The 26,522-nt window shown below is 40.0% G+C and overlaps 1 protein-coding gene across 8 annotated transcripts in view; it reads left to right on the top strand.

The window, feature by feature from the left end:
• Positions 1-23,794, top strand: part of LOC137648908 (protein tramtrack, alpha isoform-like) — a 92,572-nt gene extending 68,778 nt beyond the window's left edge. For all 8 annotated transcript variants that reach the window (XM_068382088.1, XM_068382087.1, XM_068382089.1 and 5 more), the window contains 3 exons: positions 13,145-13,328; positions 18,842-18,915; positions 21,951-23,794. In XM_068382088.1, the coding sequence (XP_068238189.1) occupies positions 13,145-13,328; positions 18,842-18,867 (210 nt within the window). In that variant the 3' untranslated portion in view covers positions 18,868-18,915; positions 21,951-23,794. The remainder of the gene's footprint in view (positions 1-13,144; positions 13,329-18,841; positions 18,916-21,950) is intronic.
• Positions 23,795-26,522: the final 2,728 nt, after the last annotated feature.

The following is a 26,522-nucleotide window of genomic DNA, read 5'->3' as shown; positions in this document are numbered from 1 at the left end:
TAGGGGTTAGTCTTTAAATTATTCCTTTGTCTCGTGCACTTGCTGCTAAATTCCTAACTTGACAGAGTTTTCTTCTGTCACGATTTTCTTGGCCTTCACTTCCTAATTCCTCCTCATCTTTTCTCTAAACTTGATTAAAGCTTCCTAAGCCTTGTGGTCTTTGTCTTGCTAACCCTTTTACCCCCAAAGGACGTACTGGTACGTTTCACAAAAGCCATCCCTTTACCCCCATGGACGTACCGGTACGTCCTTGCAAAAAAATGCTATAAAATTTTATTTTCTCATATTTTTGATAATTGTTTGAGAAACTTAAGGCATTTTCCAAGAGAATGAGACCAACCTGACCTCTCTATGACAAAAATTAAGGCTGTTAGAGCAATTTAAAAAAGATATACTGCAAAATGTGCTGGGAAAAAATAACCCCCTGGGGGTTAAGGGTTGGAAATTTCCTAATAGCCTGGGGGTAAAAGGGCTAAGCTACAACCCTAGTTGGAAAAGCAGAATGCTATAAGCCCAGGGTCTCCAACAGGGAAAATAGCCCAGTGAGGAAAGGAAACGAGGGAAAATTAAATATCTTACGAACAGTAACAACATTGAAATAAATATTTCTTAAATAAACTATAAAAACTTTAACAAAACAAGAGGAGGAGAAATAAGATAAAATAGTGTGCCCGAGTGTACCCTCAAGCAGTGTGGCGGGATGTTGCAAGAACAAGCCCCACGCCCTGAATCACACCTACTGACAATGGTCCCACAACACAAACTTTCCCCTTACTTTATCAACTGGACTCTTGGACAGAAGGAAAATTTAAACAAAACATATCCTTAAAACTATATTTCTTAAACTAAAATAAATCAAACTATAAGCAATCAAAATAAACACTTAAAACTAGAATCACCAGCATCAAAAACTTTACACTATATATACCATAAACCCCATCCAAATAAACGCAAAAAACCCTAACAAACTTAAATCTAAACCGCACACCAACTCAAAATATATGTTTATATATATTGCGACACAAGCACTGTCGCCACACACAAGCCGAACTGTCTTTTCACGGCAAACTACCACTATACGGTAAACAGGAGTCTCTCTTAATATGCCATAACGGCCTCAACTCCTTGAGTCACAGGTGCCAGTATCATCGTCATCATCATCATCGTCATCATCATCATCATCATCATCATCAATCCAAATACACAGGCCAGGTCGTCAACAGTTGAGCAGTCAAATGAGCAGTACAAACAAAATCTTAATACAGGCCAGGTCATCAACAATACGGCCACTTTCTAAAAATCTTGAGTCTCTCCAAAGGAGGAATCACGGCCTGCCAAAAATAAAGAAAGAAAAACACTTACGAACACTTCTAGCTAACTGAACTATCGCACTATAATCAAAGATAAATAATAAATTGTTCCTATCATTCACAATCACGACAAGCAAAGATAAACAAACCTGTACTTACTCAGAAAATCAAAAATCACTTCCTCGCTGGTAAAGAAAAATAATAATTCCAGCGTTCACACTACTGACTCAGGACGCAGTCAATCAAAAAAAGCATTCGCTCCGAAACATTCACCACTGTCGTAACCTTACTAAAAATGTAAACAAACAATCTCATTTGTACCAACAGTCTTTCTCACCACAAACGATCGTTTACCTAACTACACTCTCTCTCTCTCTCTCTCTCTCTCTCTCTCTCTCTCTCTCTCTCTCTCTCTCTCTCTCTTGTCTGTCTTGTCTGTCTTGTCTGTCTTGTCTGTCTGTCTGTCTGTCTGTCTGTCTGTCTGTCTGTCTGTCTCTCTGTCTGTCTCTCTCTCTCTCTCTCTCTCTCTCTCTCTCTCTCTCTCTCTCTCTCTCTCTCTCTCTCTCTCTCTCTCTCTCTCTGTCTCTGTCTCTCTCTCTCTCTCTCTGTCTCTGTGTGGATTTGGCAAAAAACAAAAATTAAAATAAAACAAAAATAAATCCTCCACATTCCTCCCCCCTTACTTTGCCAAATCCTACTTACACAAAACTTACATTATTTTTTTCATAACCCAGTCGCAGTCGGGAACGGGACCTCTACTCCGAGTAACTGGGCCCCCATATACTCTCTCATTCACTTCTTCCTTATCACAATCATTCGCTACATTAACACTATTCCTATCTAAATCCCTATCATCTAATATATCATGTACAATCATATCTACCTCGTTCTCATCTGGCCCTATAATTACATTCATTTCTGTAAACAGTTCATCCATTTCATCAAAAACATTCTCAACTTTAGCTAAAGATTCAGTCATGCTACTTATTCTCCTGTCTCTCATTCTTGCGTTATTCATTTTTTCTTTTACATCATCTAACGAAAAGCCACACACACTATAAGTATCATTCATACTCAGCCACGTTTCATCTGTATTAATACATTTATCCTCCACACTCACTTGTACATTTACACCCTTGTCATACTTATTCGTATTCTTACCTATACCTATAAATTTCCCTTGCACTTTCTCCTCACTTAAAACTTTCAAACGCCTCTTTTTCCTATATTCAACTAACACTAATTGTTTATTTTCCAGCCCTAATTTCTCATGCATACTAGGTTCATACTTGCTCATTTCCAACCAATTACTCCTCCCATTCTCACAAGCATTGATCTTATTCCTTCCACACACACAGGAGGACTCGCCCAGCTGAACCCTCTTACACTCTAGTTTCCCGAACATCCTGGCTGATTTACTCCCTTCTTCCTACATACCCTAGCTACATGCCCATCTACACCACATTCAGTACACTTACCCCGCGGCTCCTTGCACATTCTAGCATAATGACCATCCTTACCACAGTTACCACAAATTACATTCATATGATTACTACGACCTCCACTCGCTACGTGCCCAGTCATACCACACCGATAACATTTTACCCCTTTCTCTTTCTTGCACTCGCTAATTCTATGCCCTACCTCACCACATCCAAAACAAGCACCTAGAGCCCATCTACATTCATTCTTCTTATGACCTTCCTTTCCACACCTATAACACTTTTCATTACGGACACGGCTATCTGACATACCTCGATGTGCACTCACACTCCTATCCCTATTGCACCAAATACCCTGCCTAAATCCTTCATTTGTCCTTACAGGTATTCCCACATTACTCGCCCTAACACTCCTATCTACTACATTATCAGCTACCCTCATTGGTCCTCTCAAAATTGCATCCTTATAACTACCAAATTCTATTACACTCTTCCATTCCAGTTCTTACACTCACAGATTTACTTTCTTTCATGCACCTATCTAACTCATAATCCTCAACTATCTCTAGTATATCATCCCATGTCAATCTCTCTTGCGTCCACCTCATTTTCTCTTTGCGTTTCAAATTAATGAATTCACACACATTCTCAGGTACTGTTGCCAAAAACTTCCTCATTAACTCCTTATTCTCATTTATACCTTCATCCCCATACTTCCTAGCTAAAGTTTCCAACCTACATACGTACATTGATATCGCTTCTCCTGCATTCATCCGTGCTTCATCAAAATCATTCTTACGCTTATACTTAACACTCCCTTTCATACGTTTTACCTGCTCAATTATTCTCTTTTTCACACTTTCATAATCAACGTCCCCTACACTCCTTATCACTCCATACATCGTCAACAAATACCCAGTCAAATATTCTCCTAACTCCCTAGCCCAAACTCTTTTACTATCACCATACTTATCCTGACAATACCTCTCATACTCCTTGAAAAAATCATATACATCCCTACTGCTATGCTCATTCACACCGAGGTACCTCTCTCATAAACAGTCTTACACACATCACGTTCATTCTCACTGCTATCATCACTGTCTACTCCCCTGTTACCTTCTTCCTCATTTGAATACAATGAATCCACTTCCACACTTAAATTCCTATCCTTAACCATTCCCTTCTTACCCTTTTTCTTACTTACCACTTTCACCCATTCACGATCGTCCTTGCTATCAGCCTGATACTTTTTCTTCTCTTTCTTCACATCACTTTTACCTTTCCTTTCATCTTTCCTCTCACCTTTCTGTTCATCCTTACTATGCCTAATTCCCTTATCTTCAATATCACCATTACTATTACTACTATCACTATCACTTCCTTTCCCATTATCACCTACCTTAACCTTCTCATCCACTACCAACCCATTACCCGAAGCTGAGGACACTCCTCCGACTGCACCTTCACCCATTATAGTTTTCATCATCCCCATGACTTGCCCCATCATATCTTCCAATCGGTTCTCCATTCGTTCCTCATTCTCTTTCATCCTCATCTCAAAACATTCTTCCACTTTCGCTACAGTTCCCTTTAACTCCCTAAGCTCCTTCTGCATCACCGCATTCTCCCAGTTCAACCTCTCATTCTCTACTAGCAACCTCTCCTCACGCTCCTTACTCAGCCGCAATTCCTCCCTCAAAACCCTTAATTGCTCCTCCATTTTTCATCAACCTTAATCCTAATTCCGTCCTTCGTCCAACAGTCCAGCTTCTATCCCACCTCGGCAGTCCCTGTTCGGGCGCCAAAATAATGTGGCGGGATGTTGCAAGAACAAGCCCCACGCCCTGAATCACACCTACTGACAATGGTCCCACAACACAAACTTTCCCCTTACTTTATCAACTGGACTCTTGGACAGAAGGAAAATTTAAACAAAACATATCCTTAAAACTATATTTCTTAAACTAAAATAAATCAAACTATAAGCAATCAAAATAAACACTTAAAACTAGAATCACCAGCATCAAAAACTTTACACTATATATACCATAAACCCCATCCAAATAAACGCAAAAAACCCTAACAAACTTAAATCTAAACCGCACACCAACTCAAAATATATGTTTATATATATTGCGACACAAGCACTGTCGCCACACACAAGCCGAACTGTCTTTTCACGGCAAACTACCACTATACGGTAAACAGGAGTCTCTCTTAATATGCCATAACGGCCTCAACTCCTTGAGTCACAGGTGCCAGTATCATCATCATCATCATCGTCATCATCATCATCATCATCATCATCAATCCAAATACACAGGCCAGGTCGTCAACAGTTGAGCAGTACAAACAAAATCTTAATACAGGCCAGGTCATCAACAATACGGCCACTTTCTAAAAACCTTGAGTGTCTCCAAAGGAGGAATCACGGCCTGCCAAAAATAAAGAAAGAAAAACACTTACGAACACTTCTAGCTAAGTGAACTATCGCACTATAATCAAAGATAAATAATAAATTGTTCCTATCATTCACAATCACGACAAGCAAAGATAAACAAAACTGTACTTACTCAGAAAATCAAAAATCACTTCCTCGCTGGTAAAGAAAAATAATAATTCCAGCGTTCACACTACTGACTCAGGACGCAGTCAATCAAAAAAAGCATTCGCTCCGAAACATTCACCACTGTCGTAACCTTACTAAAAATGTAAACAAACAATCTCATTTGTACCAACAGTCTTTCTCACCACAAACGATCGTTAACCTAACTACTTTCGCTCGCTAACACAATCTCTCTCTCTCTCTCTCTCTCTCTCTCTCTCTCTCTCTCTCTCTCTCTCTCTCTCTCTCTCTCTCTCTCTCTCTCTCTCAAAAAAACAAAAATTAAAATAAAACAAAAATAAATCCTCCACAGCAGGAGATCTCTAACCCAAGATGTGGAAGACCATGGTACAGAGACTATGGCACTACCCAAGACTAGAGAACACTGGTTTGATTTTGGAGTGTCCGAAAAGAGCCGTTATGAGCTGCACTCATAACTGCTCACTGCACCACACATGCTCCTGGACAAGCTGCCAAAGTAGAAAGAGTTAAAAGACCCACAATATCGACAGCGGGAACAAGTGAAGAATGGGCATATTTTCAATCACGATGGTCTGACTATGTAAACGCAACTAAAATTGAGGGCCGTGATCGTGTGGTACAGCTTCTAGAATGCTGCGAAGAACAACTTCAAAAAGACTTAACACGATCAGCTGGTGGCAGTCTTACTAACAAGACTGAAGTAGAAGTGATGGGAGCAATAAAAAAACTGGCAGTTCGAGAGGAGAACACCATGGTAGCTTGTGTGACTCTACACAACATGCGTCAAGACCGTGATGAGCCTGTACGACGTTTCTGCGCACGACTTATAGGACAGGCTAGTGTTTGCAAATTCCTGATAAAATGTCCAGGATGCAACGTTGATGTCAATTATACTGACACAATAGTGAGAGACGTATTAGCACGCGGCATATGTGACCCTGAAATACAATTAAATCTACTTGGTGATAAGAATCAGGACATGTCATTGGAAGAAGTTGCACAGTTTGTCGAAGCTAAAGAATCTGGTAAACGATCTGCCTCCCGACTATTAGACTCTCATGAGGTCCAAGCAGCGGCCAGTAGTTCATACAGAAAGGCAAAACAAACCGCTGTCAAAGATAAAAACGAAGTTTGCTCATACTGTGGCAAGAAAGGACATGGTAAAAACACTCCTGCACGTGCAAGGAAATCAGAATGTTTAGCTTACGGTCATAGATGTGAACACTGCAACCGAGAAAATCACTTCGAGAGTGTTTGCCGTAGTAAGGGCAAACCAAAAGTGAAACCCAGTGCTCACAATGCCAATGACTACGAGAATGCGGTGTTCAACACCTTGTGCAGCGTATCATCAATCTCTAAACGACACACCAACAAGACATTGGCTTTGGACCACCATCTGTATGACAACTTATCTGATACTTGGATAAAGAGACCTTCCAAATCTCAACCTTTCATAAATCTGACAATCAGAACGTCACCTAAGGATTACGAAACCTTTGGTTTCCACCTTCAAGCTGGTACACATGCTGTTCGTATATCTGCAATGGCAGACACTGGATGCCAAAGCTGTCTCGCAGGTATCAAGGTCATCCACAAACTTGGCCTCAAGCAAAGTGACCTCATTCCTGTAACTATGAAAATGCACGCTGCAAATAACAGAGGCATTAAAATCCTCGGTGCCACAATCCTTTGTATATCAGGAACAGATGAGCAGGGGAACCTTGTTGAGACTAGACAGATGACATATGTCACCGACAACTCGGATAAGCTCTTCATCAGTAGGGAAGCCTGCATCGCCCTTGGCATGATATCGGATAGTTTTCCGACTATTGGTGAAATCTATGACACACAATCGGAAACTCCGGATGCCACCAACAATGGAGTAGGAAGCGTTAGTGGACTAGCCAATCAGTGTGACTGCCCAAAACGTCAACTACCACCTCCGCCGCCTACAGAATTACCGTTCAGTGCAACCGAGTCCAACCGGTCTAAACTAAAGGACTACCTCTTGAAGTACTACGAATCAAGTACATTCAACGTATGTGACCACCAACCGTTACCACTAATGGATGGACCCCCAATGAAGCTGATGATCGATCCGAATGCTGATCCTGTTGCTCGTCACACACCAGTGCCAGTGCCGTTACACTGGCAAGAGGAAGTTAAAGCTGGACTTGACCAGGACGTCCGCCTTGGTGTCCTTGAACCTGTCCCAATCGGAGAACCAGTAACTTGGTGCCATCGGATGGTTGTATGTGCTAAGAAAAATGGCACACCTCGACGAACAGTTGATTTTCAGCCTCTCAATGTGCACGCTAAGAGAGAAACGCATCATACGCCTTCTCCATTTCACCAAGCAAGGTCAGTACCACAAGGAAAAAAGAAAACCGTCTTTGATGCCTGGAACGGATACCACAGTGTACCGATTCAGGAATCTGACCGTCACTTAACTACGTTTATCACTCCTTGGGGACGCTATCGTTATAAAACAGCCCCTCAAGGGTATATTGCTTCTGGCGACGGATATACTCGACGGTATGATGAAATAGTTGCCGAGATACCCAACAAAACTAAATGTGTCGACGATGTTCTTCTTTGGTCTGACTCAATAGAAGAGAGTTTTTTCCAAGCTGTACAATGGCTCGACATATGTGGAAGACACGGCATAACACTCAACCCTGACAAATTTTGTTTCGCAGAAGACACAGCTGAATTCGCTGGATTCGAAATAACCCCAGACACAGTTCGCCCATGTGCGAGATATCTTAGTGCAATTATGGACTTTCCAACCCCAAGAAATATCACCGATGTCAGATCTTGGTTTGGTTTAGTAAACCAAGTATCGTATGCTTTCAGCATGACCGACAAAATGCTACCATTCAGACAGTTATTGAAACCAGGAACACCATCCACCTGGAATGACAATATTAATGCACTCTTTGAGAAGTCTAAAACTGCCATTATCAACGAAATTGAAGAAGGCGTGCGAATTTTTGACAAGACAAAACCTACCTGTCTCGCCACCGATTGGTCAAAATCAGGAATTGGATTCTGGCTGTTCCAGAAACATTGCGACTGTCCAGACTACCGACCGTTTTGTTGTCGCACTGGTTGGAAGATCACACTTGTCGGAAGTAGGTTCACACATGCAGCTGAGTCTCGATATGCACCAGTTGAAGGTGAAGCGTTGGCAGTCGTCGATGCTCTTGATAAGGCAAGATACTTTGTTCTTGGCTGTGAAGATCTTGTGGTCGCAGTTGACCATAAACCCCTGTTGAAAATATTTGGTGACAGATCATTGGAGGACATATCAAATTCACGTCTCAGAAACTTGAAGGAAAAGTCCCTCCGCTACCGATTTCGCATGATTCATATCCCAGGGGTCAAGCATCTCGCTGCAGATGGAGTATCGCGCCACCCAACTGGAAAATCTGAGAAGCTATCGCTTCAAGATGACATTGCATCAGTTGACAGTGTACCTTCCGTGAGAAATGTTCCCCTACACAAATTGCCATCAGCATATTCTGTTTCCACTGACAATGATATTGATACTTGTATCACCGCATCAGCAGTATGCTCACTTGACTCACTTAACGTGAGAGCAGTCACCTGGGACAGAGTTCGCACTGCCACAAGTAGTGACGATAACATGCATGAACTGCTCAGCCTTATAGAATGCGGAGTACCAGAGTCTCGCCAAGAATTTCCTGTACATCTTCGAGAGTATTTTCAATTCCGCGAGCATCTCTACACTGTTGATGGTGTGATACTATACAAGGAGCGTATAGTTATTCCTCCAGCCCTTCGTCAGGAAATTCTCACATCTCTTCATTCAGCACATCAAGGAATTACCTCTATGGTATCGCGAGCAGAGTCATCTGTGTTTTGGCCAGGGATAACACCCGCTATAACAGCACTTCGAGCTGGATGCAACCACTGCAATCGCATCGCGCCTTCGAATCCTAGTGCTCCGCCTACATCCCTTATATCTCCAGACTACCCGTTCCAATGTGTTTGTGCAGATTACTTTCACTACCGAGGAGTTGGATATTTAGTTATAGTTGATCGATACTCGAATTGGCCCATAGTTGAACGATCTTCGAACGGTGCAGAGGGTCTTATAACTTCACTACGCCGAACATTTGTGACATTTGGGATTCCGGATGAATTGACATCTGATGGTGGACCTGAATTTACAGCGACGGCAACTAGGCAGTTTTTAAAGGACTGGGGAGTCCATCACCGCCTTTCCTCTGTGGCCTTCCCACATAGTAATTGCAGAGCCGAAATAGGCGTCAAAACTGTCAAGCGTCTTATAGCGGACAACACGGGCAGTAACGGTGATCTCAACACTGATGAATTCCAACGTGCGATGCTCCAATACAGGAACACACCTGACAGAGATACCAAGTTATCTCCTGCAATATGTGTATTTGGTCGTCCCATCAGAGACTTCATACCTGTCCCGCCCGGCAGGTACCGTCCCCACGACACGTGGAAGGAAACACTCGATGCAAGAGAGGAGGCCCTAAGACATCGACACCTTAAACAGGGAGAGCGTTTATCAGAGCACACTAAGAGACTACCCCCACTGTCCGTAGGTGACCGGGTTCGCATCCAAAATCAAACAGGAAATCACCCCCTGAAATGGGACAAAACCGGTGTCATCATAGAAGTCCGCCAATTCGACCAATACGTCGTCAGAGTTGATGGCTCTGGTAGGGTCACGCTAAGGAACCGGAAGTTTTTGAGACAATACGTGCCTGTCGGGAGTATTCCAGAAGTCCGTACAATTAGAGATGACTATAATCGGAATCAGATTGTACCTATTGCCAATCCTTCGACCACTAAAACGTCTGAGACCATTGCGAAGGACACCATTCCGACAACCCAAAATCCGGACACACATGGTACTCTTCCATTGACCACTTTGCCGTTACCAAGTGGTACTACCCCTAACATTCATTTTGATGTTGCTGCTCCGGAATGCTATCCCAACGACCTCGGTAACACTGCGAATCATCAAGCAGAGATTCCGCCTCCCAATGATAGCACAAACTCACCATCGCAGTTAACTCCTGCCATGCCAAATTTGGAGCAACGCAAGTCCAGTCGTACCCGTCGACCGCCAGCATGGCACTGTGATTTCGAGATGAACTAGCTATAGTGTCATCATGATCAACACATGACAATAATTGTTTTTCAAGTTTCCGTTCCTTCACGTGCTAGCGGGAGTTTAGTGTTCATGAACTTATAATTTGGACGTTTAATTGCCACCCAATGTTTTGACATCAGTTTTAAACCGACCTCCACGAGAGACATTTTAAAAGGCCGTTTAAAAACTTGGGGGGAGATAGAGGGTTATAAACATTGAGTTATATACATTGTTCATCATTTATTCTTGATATGTTTTATGTTCATTTGAGTTATATACATTGTTCATCATTTATTCTAAATATGTCTTATGTTCATTTCAGATTGACCGTGGTCATTGTTCAATAATAAAGTCATTTGAATAAATGGACCAAGCTCTTATTTAGTAATCTTCATATTGTACTTGCACCATGAATCTTATTTTATAGTAGACATTGTTTCAAATTCTTATCAATATCTCTTGTTTCAGTTGCTCTTCTTTATTAGTGGGATATTTATTAATCTATAATCTAGTTATACTTTCCACATAATCCTGGCCATTGATGCTCTTGTCTCTATCCTGTCATATTCTCATTGCTTCTTACTGCCCTGGAAATGCCTGTTACGCAGTCCACTCATTCCAAAGATAACACAGCGTTGATTTTCCATGTTTTCCTTACTCATTCTGCATACTCGTTTTTGGCTATGCAGATCTTTTATATCCTGTATAGTTTACAATCCAAAATATATATAATGATTCCATCTGTTACTTTTGGTACACAGCATCCACATGGCCACTTATCGTACTGCCCTTCATTGACTGATTCTTCTCCTGTCCCCATTACCTCTAATTTTTATTTACATTCTCGATTCCAGTCCTATACCCCTTCCTATGATCCTGCACTATCGGTAGGTCATCTGCATATACAGTAGCAGCTCCCAGGGCCTTCCCTTTCCGTATTGCTCCGCAGCAGCTTCCAATACAGATCTTGAACAGCAATGGCAGTTGATATATAAAGTAAAGTGGAAGTCTCATTGTTTACAAGTTTTGATTTTGTTCTTTATAAGACAACTTGGAAATCTTTGAAGGTATTTCAGAAAGCTTAATCAAATGTTTTGTTAGGTAATTGAAGCAGTTAATTGCAATCGTTCACATTAAACCACGCATCTTGTTGACTGTGAAGATCGGGAAATCTTCTGATTGAATCCATTGACTTTTCCTTATACTTTACTAGTCATTAAAAGACTCCAATTCCTTTCCCTTTTTTCCCCTTTGACAGATTTTTTCCATTATGATAGAGACGATTATATTCTCTTTGTTTGGGGATCATGTATATTTGTGGGTTATTTTTATAACTATTGTACGTTGGGTATTTGGCATTGATGGCATCTCCAGAGAGGTACATTTCCAATGTGGGTTAGTGCTGACAGTTTACCTCACACAGTGTATTCTATAAGCTAACTTTAGGGTCTTTGCAGTATCCTGGCCACCCTTAGTTGCATTTGTTTTATAGTCTTCTATTATACCTCATGTCTCGCTTCCTTTCTTCCCTCTTGGGGTGCAGCCTCTTTTAGATTTTACTCCATAGTGTAACTGCGGAGTTTTCTCCGTAATTCACCTGAGTGGTGAATGGTTCCTAATCCAAATCACCATGTTGCATTGCCCACGTACAGTAAATTAATCCTATAAAGAATACTTGGTAGAGATTTTTTGTCTTTACTAGGGTTCAGGAAACCCACGCCAAGTAAATACCGGTCCGTTTTTATTGCTTCAGGAAGCTCACTGTCTGTGTTTGAAATTGTACGTTATAAGAGTATAAGAGTTGTCAGATATTTTTCCTTTGGATTTTGTCTCGTATTTGAAAAAAAGACCCAAGGCTAATAGTTCCTGGAAGATCTCAGTACAGTACTCAAAATAATTATCAGTTTTTGGAAAACCAACGCTGCACACACAGACTCTATTCTGAATGAACAAGCAAGGGCACGAAGGGGAACACAGGGAAAACGAAGTTGATACACAAGGGTAAAAAAAAAAAGTGCCAGAGTAAGCTGGAGACTCGACCTCACGCGTCAGCGACCGGGAGTGGAATGGAGACCTTTGACCTTGACAGGTTCTTTCCGGTAGCTGCTGCTTAGTGCATCATGAGTAAACAGATGAAGTCGAGGTCACACGCTCTGAGAGGGGGATTAGGCCTGTTGGGGGCGGGGGGAACATTCCTAGTCGTGGGAGTTAGTTGAGCTTCAGGTTATCTTTGAGTGGTTTGTGGTAAGTATGTTAGGAAAAGTACAATTTTTGTAGAAGTTGTCATTTTTGAGAGGGCCTTCTAACTCGAGAAAGGTTCATTAGTTTCGCCAATTGTACGGTACACAATTGCTTTTGTCGTACACTACTCATGATTATTGGTTTAGTATACTTTTGCTTTGCATTGCATAATTGCATTATTGTCATTTTGAAATGACAAGTTAACCCAATGTTGAAAGGTTCTTGAATATTTAGGATGTGATTCTTAATTCTGTTTTCTGTATTTGTTGATTGAAATCCCAGACTAGAGAAACCCAGCCGGAACACTGTGGGAGTGATAAAGATGGCAGTCATCAGAATGGCTGCACTCGACATTTTAATGATTTGTGTTTTAATTTTAAGTGTGTTCCCTCCCTCGTTGGTTCAGGTTGGTGCGTCAATGCCTTGCATAGGAGAAGAGGATGAAACGGGGGCTGGAGAGGGGGAGGAGGAGATGGAAACTGACGTGGCTACAGAAGAAGACACTGGCAAACGGAGGAGACAACCCACCCAAAAGATGATAGAGGCCATGGGAATGTTGAAGAGAAAAAATCCAGAATCTCCAACCCAAGGTGTGTTAATTTTTTTGTACTTATATCTTTATATTATTTTTTATGAACTTCCCTGCTGTTCATATTACTTATTACTACAGTATTAGTATTATTAATTGCCAAGCTACAACCCTAGTTGGAAAAGCAGGATGCTACAAGCCCAGGGGCCTCAACAGGGAAAACATCAGAGTGAAAAAAGGAAACAAGGAAAAGTAAAATATTTTAAGAACCGTAACAGCATTAAATTAAGTATTTCCTATACCGTTACCGTTACCGATCCCATAATCCACCAGGATCGTAGGGGCGCTGCATGGTGGAACACCGCAATAGGAGCCTCCACTTGTCACGGTCGTGTGCGAGTGCCTGGGTCTGGGCGAAGGTTTTTCCTGTCCATTCAACAATGTTGTCGGTCCACCTCTTTCTCTGCCGCCCTCTTCTCCTCTTCCCCTGAACTGTTCCCTGGAGAATTGTCTTGGACAGGCCGCATGATCTTGTTTTGTGGCCATACCATTTTAGTTTTCTCCTCTTCACTGTGGACAGCAGATCTTCATAGCGTCCTAAGTGTTGTGTCACTCTTCTGTTGACTTCTTCATTTGTGACATGCTCAATGTACGAGATGCCAAGCACTCGTCTGAAGCATCTCATTTCTGCAGCTTGGATCTTTCTCTGTAGCTCTGGCGTCAGTGTCCAGGATTCACAAGCATACAGAAGGATGGAAATGACTAGGGCATGCAATAGTCTCAATTTGGATTTGTCAGCGATGTTTTTGTCTTTCCAGATTGGATTCAGTTTTGCAAGCGCTGCTGTTGTTTGCGCGATTCTTGCATGGACTTCTGGTTTGGATCCTTCTTGGCTGATGATTGCACCAAGGTACTTGAATTGATGGACTGTTTCAAGTTGTTTACCACCGACCACGATTTTTGCTTTGATTGATTCGTCGCTGTTTCTCATTAGTTTTGTTTTTTCAGCACTGATTTCCATTCCGTATCTGGTTGATGTTTCATCCAGACGTTTCACGAGGTTGACCAGCTCATCTTCGTTCCCTGCCAGGCCGTCAATATCATCCGCAAACCGAAGGTTGCTGATTGTTCGTCCTCCGATGCTAACTGTGCTCACATGATCTTCGAGTGTATCTGCCATAATTTGTTCAAGGAAGATGTTGAACAGGGTTGGTGACAGAAGGCAGCCTTGGCGGACACCTACTGAAGTGCGGAACCATTCGCCTATTTTGCCTTGGGCAAGGACCGCGCTGGTTGCTTTATTGTACAGCTGTTGGATCGTCAGTATCAGTTTTTGTCCCATGTTGTACCTGTTCATTGTGGCCCATAGGGCATCATGCCATACGCGGTCAAATGCCTTTTTGTAGTCAATGAACACGTGAAAGATGTCTTGCTGGTGTTGGCTGTACTTCTCACACAGAACTCGAAGATTGAAAATCTGTTCCGTTGTGCTCCTTCCTCTTCTAAACCCAGCTTGTTCTTCGGCAATGATCTCTTCTGCCTGGGGTCTCAGTCGATTCAGAATGACTCTCAACATCACTTTGCTTGCGTGGCTGATAAGGCTAATCGTTCTATAGTTTTGGCATTGCTGTAAGTTGCCTTTCTTGGGAAGCGTGATGATGAGGGACTGTGTCCAGGGTGTGGGCCATTCACCTGTCTGCCAGATCTTGTTGCAGATGCTAGTGAGGATGTCAGTCACTGTCTCTCCGCCATGCTTTATAAGTTCTGCAGGGATGTTGTCTACTCCTGCAGCTTTTCCATGTTTTAGCGATCTGATCGCTTCCTCCACTTCTTCTCTCAGAACTGGGAAGTCGTCGTTGTTAGATGATTTGTGGCACGATGTTACATTGGGATCTCCATTGGTCTGGTAGTTGTAAAGGTCGGAACAGTACTCTGTCCACCTCTTGAGTATGTCTTCTTCTTCCTATATAAACTATAAAAACTTTAACAAATCAAGAGGAAGAAAAATTAGTTAGAATAGTGTCCCTAAGTGTACCCTCAGAAGCTCTGCTTAATCAATCTTTACCTATATATAGAAGTTACGGAAGGAGCATTCTAGCGGCAAGTGGTAACTCGTCCGTCGGTCTTTGTCTTGTTTTTTTCATTTGTGCAACATTGATCAGACGTCCAGATTGTTTGGTTATTACTGCACATCAAGCTGTCTTCCCATACAACAATTACTTCCTGGATGTGTACGAAAATTTTCCCTGGAAAGTTCATTATCTGTCTTCCCCTGGTTTAAAGTGTTGGGCCGTAATGTGACATGAATACAGTTACAGTTGTGATAATTGTTTCCCTCGCAGTACCTTTCACACGTGAAACTACGTTGCAATAGCTGATGACCAAGTTGACAGTTCAAGTACTAAATGGAGTGATGTTTAGTGATGGGAGCAGTGAAGGGCATGGTAAAGAATAGAGGGATGGGAGTTTTGTATGAGAAAGGGGTTGTTGTGGCCTGATTGGTAACGTCTCTGCCTGGTGTTTGCCAGATGGGGGTTCGAGTCCCGCTCAGACTCGTTAGGTCTTTAGTGTCTTTAACCTTACCATCCTTGTGAGCTAAGGTTAGGGTGTTTGGGGGAGCCCATAGGTCTATCTGTTGTGTCATCAGCAGCCATTAGCCTAGCCCTCCCTGATTCTAGCTTGTGTGGAGAGGGGCCTTGGGCGCTGATCATATATGGTCAGTCTCTAGGGCATTGTCCTGCTCGTTAGGGCAATGTCACTGTCCCTTGCCTCTGCCATTTATGAGTGACCTTCAGACCAACTGTGTTGTATGGGTTGTAGTTATTATTATTATTATTATTATTATTATTATTATTATTATTATTATTATTATTATTATTATTAATTGCTGAACTACAACCCTAGTTGTAAAAGCAGGATGCTATAAACCCAAGGGCCCCAACAGGGAAAATAGCCCAGTGAGGAAAGGAAATAAGGTAAAATAAAATATTTCAAGTGCAGTAACAACAATAAAATAATGAAAGTGACAAGAGACAGAAATTGAATGTGTGCATGATGAAGTGTCTGAGGAGTATGGCTGATGTATCTCGATTAGATAGGGTTAGGAACCGAGGTCTATAGATATAAGAGATCTTCTTAGGCCATTTTATTGTGCAGGTAGCCGGATAATGGAAAATGGACGTCTGCTGAAGAAGGTGATGAATGGAAAAGTTGATGGGAGAAATAAGAGGAAGGCCTTTTTTTTCCCTGTCGGCCTCCCCCCAAAATTGTGGGAAGTGCCTTTGTAGATGGATAGAATAGATTTCAGGTTGGTAGGTGATTTTGTAAAACTATAGTTTTTAAACTTTTGTTAAAATTGTATCTGAGGGGAATTTTTATTGTATAAATTCCTTTCTATCATTAATGAGTTTTATCCCCTCAATTCTTTGGCGTTTAATTTATTCTATTATCATTATTATTACTTACTAAGCTACAACCCTAGTTGGAAAAGCAGGATGCCATAAGCCAAGGTGCTCCGAGGAAAATAGCCCAGTGAGGAAAGGAAAGAAGGGAAAATAAAACATCTTGAACAATCATAACATTAAAATAAATATTTTCTATATAAACTATAAAAAAAATATTAAAACAAAACAAGAAGATAAATAAGATAGAATAATGTGCCTTAGTGTTCCCTCAAGCAAGAGAACTCTAACCCAAGACAGTGGAAGATCATGGTACAAAGGTCATAGGAGAGCTGCTTATTCTATCTGAATATGCAAGTTTTTACATGAAATGAATTAGTATACGATGTGTTACCGTGAAGAGAATCTGGTATTTAACGTACATGCTTAGGCTGCGACTAGATTTCCCATAGCATTTTTCCCTCGCTATCCCACCTCTGTCAAAGTGTTAATTTGCAATACCAACATGAGGGGAATTTCATAAAAGTAAACAGAATTTTAAGGAAAAATAATGATATTTTTTATACTCACCCGATGTGAAACTTAAACTAGTTCGGACTTCAAGACTGATCATATGCATGTCCTTCTGCCTCCCCCATTGACTAATGTTTTTGAGAAACATTAAACTAGTTCGGACTTCAAGACTGATCATATGCATGTCCTTCTGCCTCCCCCATTGACTAATGTTTTTGAGAAACATTAAACTAGTTCGGACTTCAAGACTGATCATATGCATGTCCTTCTGCCTCCCCCATTGACTAATGTTTTTGAGAAACATTAAACTAGTTCGGACTTCAAGACTGATCATATGCATGTCCTTCTGCCTCCCCCATTGACTAATGTTTTTGAGAAACATTAAACTCTTTCGGACTTCAAGACTGATCATATGCGTGTCCTTCTGCCTCCCCCATTGACTAATGTTTTTGAGAAACATTAAACTAGTTCGGACTTCAAGACTGATCATATGCGTGTCCTTCTGCCTCCCCCATTGACTAATGTTTTTGAGAAACATTAAACTAGTTCGGACTTCAAGACTGATCATATACGTGTCCTTCTACCTCTCCTATTGACTAGTCGTTCTGTCTCTCCTATTGCCTAGTGTTTCTGAAAAACTATTAAACTAGTTCAGACTTCAAGACTGATCATATACGTGTCCTTCTGCCTCTCCTATTGACTAGTCGTTCTGTCTCTCCTATTGCCTAGTGTTTCTGAAAAACTATTAAACTAGTTCAGACTTCATGACTGATCATATACGTGTCCTTCTGCCTCTCCTATTAACTAGTCGTTCTGTCTCTCCTATTGCCTAGTGTTTCTGAAAAACTATTAAACTAGTTCAGACTTCATGACTGATCATATACGTGTCCTTCTGCCTCTCCTATTGACTAGTCGTTCTGTCTCTCCTATTGCCTAGTGTTTCTGAAAAACTATTAAACTAGTTCAGACTTCATGACTGATCATATACGTGTCCTTCTGCCTTTCCTATTGACTAGTCGTTCTGTCTCTCCTATTGCCTAGTGTTTCTGAAAAACTATTAAACTAGTTCAGACTTCATGACTGATCATATACGTGTCCTTCTGCCTCTCCTATTGACTAGTCTTTCTGTCTCTCCTATTGCCTAGTGTTTCTGAAAAACTATTAAACTAGTTCAGACTTCAAGACTGATCATATACGTGTCCTTCTGCCTCCCCCATTGACCAGTGTTTTTAAGAATCTTTAAACTAATTTCGACTTCGAGACTGATCATGTACACGTCCTTCTGCCTCCCCTATTGACTAGTGTTTCTGAAAAGCTATTAAACTAGTTCAGACTTCAAGACTGATCATACACATCCTTCTGCCTCCCCCATTGACTAGTGTTTTTGAGAAACTATTTAACCAGGATGAACCTCAAGGCTGAAAGATTATCCACATTCAGGTATTATCACTCCCTGCTATATAATCTCAATACTACATCAGAGGAAGTAGGGCTATTATAATGATAGGCAATGGGAATTTTTTTTTATGTATGGTAATCACCCAATTTTTATCCAGTTTCACGAGAGAAGCAAAATGTACACAAGCTGAGTATAGAAATGATTAATTCTATCCATTCCTATTGCATGTCAAAAGTCTCATAGGTTTTTCTTTTTTTGCAGGTGGTAGAGGTAAAAAAATGAAATAATTAGACACTGCATCTTCACATTCTTCTTGATCGTTATGATTACTTAAGGTAAGTGCCTATAGATTGTTTTCTGTTTCCCTATTTTATACTTACTGCTATTTGTATACAGAAGTTAATCAACTTACAAATACAATTGGTTCCAAGAAGCTATTGCTAAATTTTGGCCTAGGGTAGGCCTAACCTGAATCCCATACTTATGATTCCCAGCTACAGAAGTCAACAAATAGTCGGGTGTCATATGAAATAGATATCAGGGTATTACAAATGTTTTTTTGCTTACTGTATTAGGTATATAATACTGATTCACTACAGTATTTCTTTATCTTATCCTTGTTATCTCTGAATGTTTGAACATGGAGGCCCTTCTGTATGATTCTTTTAAACTTGTTCTCAAATATGAAAATTGATTCTTTTAGGGTGAAAACCAGCGACGAAAAAATTCTCGTATTGTCGTGTTAGTTTGTGGAAGGTGTGGGTTATGTCACATACCTTTGATATTGGATTTAGAGGTAGCGGAAGGGATTGTTTAACATTGCAATAGTTTGAAGAGCGTTAAATTTTATAAGATTTATAAAGTTGAGCGTTGTTTTTCTAAAATGTGCAGTCCATTATCAGTAAAATTTAGAAAGATAAAAACCTTTGAGATAATATACTGTATATATTGAATTTTTGCGCAAAATGGCGATCAAAGAATTTCGACAAAGTTTTGGGAAAATTTATGCAGCAAAGACATCACCAAAATAGCATTCAATGAACAAGTATTCCATGATAGATATCATTTGCTGTGTTTGAAATAAACTAGCGTATAAACAGTGAGCAAATATTCTTGTATGCTGTACACTTTTTTATGAATATTAAAAAGAATTATATAAATTTGAAAGTATACCTAGGAATAGTGAGGATGGTGAGTGATGTAAAGGGTGAAAACGATTTTATGAATATTAAAAAGAATTATATAAATTTGAAAGTATACCTATTAATACTGAGGATGGTGAGTGATATAAAAGGGTGAAAACGATCAAGACTGATATAGTTATTTAGGGTTTATGGAGCATCAGACACTGTTGATAACAAACATAAGGGTTGTGGTAGCCTATAAGAAATAGCCCTGCCTAGCAGTCTGTTGAATGGGAGTTCAATGCCTCCTCAAGCTCGATAGTTTCTAGAAGACGGCATTTATACCGTTTAAAACGCTTCCAGAAGACTAGAATTACTGCCATATTTTTGCTCAGACAGCTTCTATAACGTTTAAAACGCTTCTTGAATACCAAAATTTTTGTCGGATATTTGCTCAGACGGCATATATAACATTTAAAACGCTTCTAGTGGTGTCTGCAACCTCACCATCCTTTTGAATTAATGATTGGTGATTTGGTGAGTCTATAGGTCTACATGCCGAGTCATCAGCAGCCATTGCCTAGCTCTCCCTGGTCATAGATTGGTGGAGAGGGGCCTTGAGCTCTGATCATATATACAGTATATCGCTCGTTTGGGACAACGTCGTCATATCTCAAAAACAGCTATTTTTCAGGGGAGCCAATTTGATTAATTAAAACACTCATATTATGTTAGTCGTTAGGACATTAAGCGCCTCTAGCGATCAATTTTTTAGCTACAATTATGACGCTTTTGCCTAAAAAATCAGCATTTGAAGATGAATATCTCTATATGGATAACTCAAAAATAAATTTTTTTGAGTTATGACGTTGTCGCAAGCGAGCGATATGTGGTCAGTATCTAGGGTAGGGCATTGCCCTGTTAGTTGCCTCTGCCATTTATGATTTACATCGAAAGTAGTTAAGCAAATTAAAATTCATGAGAACTGAATATACAAGCCTAAGGTTTTAAGACCTGGTAGTTAATTAAAGTTTTTTGATGTTGCTCTGCCTTCTTCACGTTACAAGCCGTTTCCTAAGAGATGTTATAAAAGTTCTAGTAAAGATCAACACAACTGTAATTTTGAAATATTAAGTCCCTCTGAAATTGGATATATACAGTACTGCATTCCTAAGGTTAAGTTTGGATGTGCCACCTTTATCATTTGTGCTTTTACGTCTGCTTTTTGTTCTATGTAGTTGAGTGGGAAAGTCTTGTGTGTACTGCCTGGATTACTATGTTTTCTTCTTCCTTGTCATCTTAAAGGTCTTTTACTGCCTAGTTTTGTGTCTTCTGCTTTTACTATCTGTTCATTGCATCCAAATATTCTCGAGCATGGAGGTTTGTTATTTATTTTACAAATGGAATACTCTTTTTGTGTGCTATTAGTCCAGCAATCTTTTTCCCCTTGATCCACACTATTGATACTTTCTTGATGCTTGCTCCACTGTCCAGTGCCTTATAAGAAACGGAAGTGAAGAACGTCTTCTAATCCGCCCTTCACCGCCTGATTATGATCTGCTTGCCTTTCGTCTCATTTTCTCTGTTGTTACTCCGTGAATGCTTTCAACAGCTGTGACTTTTAGTTCGGTTTCAGGGTATTTAGTATTTTAACAATTGGTGATGCATGGATTTTTTATTATTAGGGGTACTGTATATAGCTTACTGTGTCCCATGCAAATTTCTTTGCTTTTTCAGCTTGATAAGTTCCCTGTGGTCTCTTTCCCTCAAGCTGTCCAGCTTCTAGATCTTGTATACAGTATAGCTTACAGTGTCCCATGCAAATTTCTTTGCTTTTTCAGCTTGATAAGTTCCCTGTGATCTCTCTCCCTCAAGCTGTCCAGCTTCTAGATCTTGTTCAAATTAGAACTGTTTTAGTTTAGTGTTAATCCTTTGAAACCAGTGGCACAAAGTCGGGCAGATTAAGAGTAAATTGCATGATACTTGGATCCTATGAAATAAATAATTTGCTGTTAGTATAAAGTTCTTTAATAATACTTTGAATAGTCTTTGTACGATACGTAATGGAAGGTGCACTCCTTTTTGGTAAGGAGTGAATATTAAACTTAAGTTTTATATATTTTTTCTGATGTGTATTTGGCCGGTATACATGTTAACGTGTGAGTTTTAAACTTAGGTTATTTACCATTCACATGATGTATATACAGCAAGGGTACATTGTAATGTCCTCCTTCTTTTGCTTTCAGACTTAGGGGAAATTCTACTGATGGCAGCAGTCACATAAAATAGAGGAGACCTCGGACGTATCTTTTTTATCTTTTTATTTATTCCTGTGTTGTTCACCATTGAAGTTCTTCTTTTCTTGAAAGTGTTTGACATCTTTTTTTCTTCGATTTTTTTTTTATTGTATTATATAATCCATTGTAAAATGTTTCCTGAGTCCTTTGTGTACATAGTTATCACCTCTGTAGATTATAAGGGTCTTGACAAGTTGTTTTAGTGCCGTTGGTGAACTTGTCCAGGTAAATCCTACCTTTAAGAGTGTAGTAACATTGCAGTTTGATAGATGCCTTTTCCGTTGATGAGGGTAGTGGTTTTTTTGCCATCTTTCATTATCTTTGAACTCTCTTTACCAGATACAGTCAAGTTCGTTATACTCGTCAGCTTCTGATACTTGACCTCTTGTTAATTAAAAAGTTCAATTTTTATAAATTGTAAATGCTTCATTTGTGATGCAAGCTAAGAAGAATTTTTGTGAAGACTTCCTGTTTTGATCTGAAATTGAAGATGAATTTTTTTTTTCTTTCCCGTAGTGTACACGAAAGGAGGGTTTATAAGTCTTTTCAAATGTGACCATAGTTTCAATAATGGAAAAGTGAACCACTTTTTATGTATATCAAGCAGTGTTTTGAGGGGACGACATGTCATTTGTTGATTTAAGTAAAACATTGACTACTGATTGATAGGAGTTGCTACCATTTCCAAGCTCATAGATTTATCATTGTCTCTATGTCTTGTAGGGTAGGTTATTACAGTTCAGTTTGTTTTTTAGTCATGTGGAAAGTACCTGTTTATATGTTACTATTGCTATTTCATTCGGCATTGTAAAAATACCATATTAAAGATACCCTGCTTCTTTTCTAAGATTAATGTATTCATTGCCAGCAAAGATTTCTCTCTCTCTCTCTCTCTCTCTCTCTCTCTCTCTCTCTCTCTCTCTCTCTCTCTCTCTCTCTCTCTCTCTCTCTCTCTCTCTATTATTACATTTATTTTATATTTTCAGTTATCAGATTTATTTTGATCCTCTCTGATTTAACTTATCCTTGGCTTGCTCATTCATTTATTCAACTTGTGCATTCTCATTCGTATTCCACTATCTATTGTAGCTGTGTTTGTAATCAGTGTACATAAGTCTAGTGGCTCTTTTGTAGTAGGTATTAGCATATAGAAGTATTTAGGGATGTACACACACAGTTTATAACAAAGTTGGCCAAACATTGTTTCAGCTTCTAGGCATTCATTTTGTGGGTTGAAAACATATTTCATCACTAAAGGACGAAAAATAAAAAGTCACAGCGATAGAATACTTCAGTCAAGATATACCAAGAACCGTTGAATTGTCAGCACCGCTCGTACTTTGGATCATGGTCAACCGTGTTATAATTTCTGGGAGTCTCTTCCTTTTTCATGTTAACCTGCTGCCGATAATGGAAAGGTGGGGAAATATTTAGAAGTGTACTTTTATATCCTTTAAGTTCTAAATCCGTCTGTACCCGCAGATCTGTCGCAGTTTAAAGAACGGAAGGTGTGTAGTTGTCAATGCCATGCCAATATAGAGACTTATGATAAAGGCTGTAATAACTGTACTTGTATGCTTAACTGTAAAACATTTATATCTTAGTGTACTGTTGACTGTACATGTTGGTGGTGAAGTAGAGAAGAGGAGAAAGTACAGTGTGCTGATGCTGTCGTGCAGATTCATAAGTGATGTGTGCTTGGCTGAGTGAATGAGATTTTTTTTGTCCTCAGCCTGACCAAAGGAATACTGGAGGGTACGACTTGTAGTTTCAACGATTAAAAATAGCAATTACCACGGTATTTTATTTACCATAACTGTGTCCCCTTCCACGTGAAGTCTGCAATAAGGATTTATTTATGTGTTTTCCCTTTAGTGTTCCGTCGTTCAATTGCGGAAAATAGACCTTGGGCCTCAGTGTGTGATGATTTGAACATTAGCAGAAAGCAAAAGATAGTAGTTTGCAGTACATGGAATTAACTGATTGTAAGCTAATATGATGGCCCTGTTAACCCTTTTACCCCCAATGGATGTACTGGTACGTTTCACAAAACTCATCCCTTTACCACCATGGACGTACCAGTACATCCTTTCAAAAAACTGCAATTTACATTTTTTTGCATATTTTTGATAACTTTGAGAAACTTTAGGCATTTTCCAAAATAATGAGACCAACCTGACCTCTCTATAACGAAAATTAAGGTTGTTAGCGCAATTTAAAAAATGTGTGTGAAAAAAAAAATGCCTTGGTGTTAAGGGTTGGAAAGTTCCAAATAGCATTGGGAGTAAAAGGGTTAATGAGAATGTTAAATTGATGGCTTACACTACATAGTAATTAGGCAGAAAATACACAAAGAAAAGTGCTGGGTTAATTTTTACATAATCATGTAAAAGAGTAAAAATTTCAAGTGAAAGCCTTACTGGTGGTGGTGGTGTTGCCAAACTTGCCCTCTCTTATTAAGGTACAGTGCTGTATATGCCTCATTGTGACTTGCTCCCACTCCCGTTGGACTTTAATTTAATTGTAATTTTCTGTGTTGGTCATGCAGCTTGTACTGCACCAATTCATATTAGTGCGTTAATCATGCAACTTGTATTCAAGTAACGTGGCAACCAGTTATAATGACCAGACCTTTGTTTTCTATACTTAATTTATTATAATGAGGCGCATTTGCACCGCCTCCGAGGGGTGCCCTTTTAGCTCGGAAAATTTTCCTGATCGGTGATTGGTTAGAATTATCTTCTCCAACCAATCAGCGATCAGGAAACTTTTCCGAGCTAAAAGGTCAGCCCTGCGAGTTGGTGCAAATATGCCTCCCTAAAGTTTTTTTACTTTAGTCCCTGTAAGGAGTAATACTGTTGGAGCACTTCATGCAGTGCATTGTAGTCATCATTTCTATTTAGATATGGTAGTTTTCATGAAGTGTAGTGAATACAGAGGATATACTAAATGTATAAGAAAAATGAAGTCTTTATCGAGATGATTGTTTAACATTTGAGCCATTTTAACAGCTTATCAAACAAAATATTCCAAAATGAGTACTGTAATAGTATTATTGCTAACATCACTTACTTGTATTGTTTGCAACCTCGCCATCCTTGTAAGCTAAAGAATGGTCTTAGGGGAAACTTATAGGTGTACTTACTGAGTCAGCAGCCATTACCTGGTCCTCCATGGTCTTAGATTGGATGGAAATGGGCCTTGGGCGCTGATCTTATGTAATGTGGTCAGTCTCTATGGTATTGTCACTGTCCATTCCATCAGCCATTTATGATGAGCCTTTAAACCTTTAGTTTCCTGAGACAAGGTATGAAAATAATTGCTACTAGAAACGTTGTGTTTGCAATACTGTATATGATTGTTTTTGAGTTACTGGTAAAAGATAGAAAATGTAATACTTTACGTGGAAATACGCAATATAATCTATAACTTGGTAGCGATGAAAAACGTACAGGTTGCTGTGGCCTGATTGGTAACGTCTCTGCCTGGTGTTTGCCAGTCGGTGGTTCGAGTCCCGCTCAGACTCGTTAGGGCCATTAGTGTCTGCAACCTTACCATCCTTGTGAGCTAAGGTTGGGGTGTTTGGGGGAGCCTATAGGTCTATCTGCTGAGTCATCAGCAGCCACTGCCTGGCCCTTCCTGGTCCTAGCTTGGGTGGAGAGCAGGCTTTGGCGCTGATCATATAATATATGGTCAGTCTCTAGGGCATTGTCCTGATTGCTAGGGCAATGTCACTGTCCCTTGCCTCTGCCATTCATGAGCGACCTTTAAACCTTTACTGGAATTTGATTCTTGAACTAATATTCAGTCTCGTACTGTTGTATTACTTCATTATTTTGAAGACTTTGTGGATGTTATAATTTTCCTTTTTTTGCAAGTTTTTTCACAATATTTTACTTTTAATGTTTTTCTCATATTCACCAATTGTGGCAATCCTTTATGAAGAAAAGGCCATAACCACTTGTCTATATGAATGAGACTAGGCACAGAATACTTCATACATACATACATATACCAAAGGCACTTCTCCCAATTTTGGGGGGTAGCCGACATCAACAAGAAACAAAACAAAAAAGGGGACCTCTACTCTCTACGTTCCTCCAGCCTAACCAGGGACTCAGCCGAGTTCAGCTGGTACTAGCCTAGAATACTTCATGCCAAGCTAATACCTTAAGTGGGGCAGACATATCGAGGAAACATATTGGAGTTCCTACTGCCCAAGGGACTTTTGTAGGTTCTCTCTACCTGAGACTGTATTATGATCTTCCACTATTTTGGGTTAGAGTTCTCTTGCTTGAGGGTACATTTCGGCACACTATTCTATCTTATTTCTCTTCCTCTTGTTTTGTTTAAGTATTTAGTTTATATTTGGAACATTTATTCTGATGTTACTGTTCTTAAAATATTTTATTTTTCCTTGTTTCCTTTCCTGACTGGGCTATTTTCCCAGTTGGAGCCCTTGGGCTTATAGCATCCTGCTTTCCCAACTAGGGTTGTTAAGCAAGTGATGATAATAAAAAT

The sequence above is a fragment of the Palaemon carinicauda genome, chromosome 10 (assembly GCF_036898095.1).
Source record: "Palaemon carinicauda isolate YSFRI2023 chromosome 10, ASM3689809v2, whole genome shotgun sequence".
NCBI lineage: Eukaryota > Metazoa > Arthropoda > Malacostraca > Decapoda > Palaemonidae > Palaemon > Palaemon carinicauda.
This window is presented reverse-complemented; position numbering and strand designations above follow the sequence as displayed.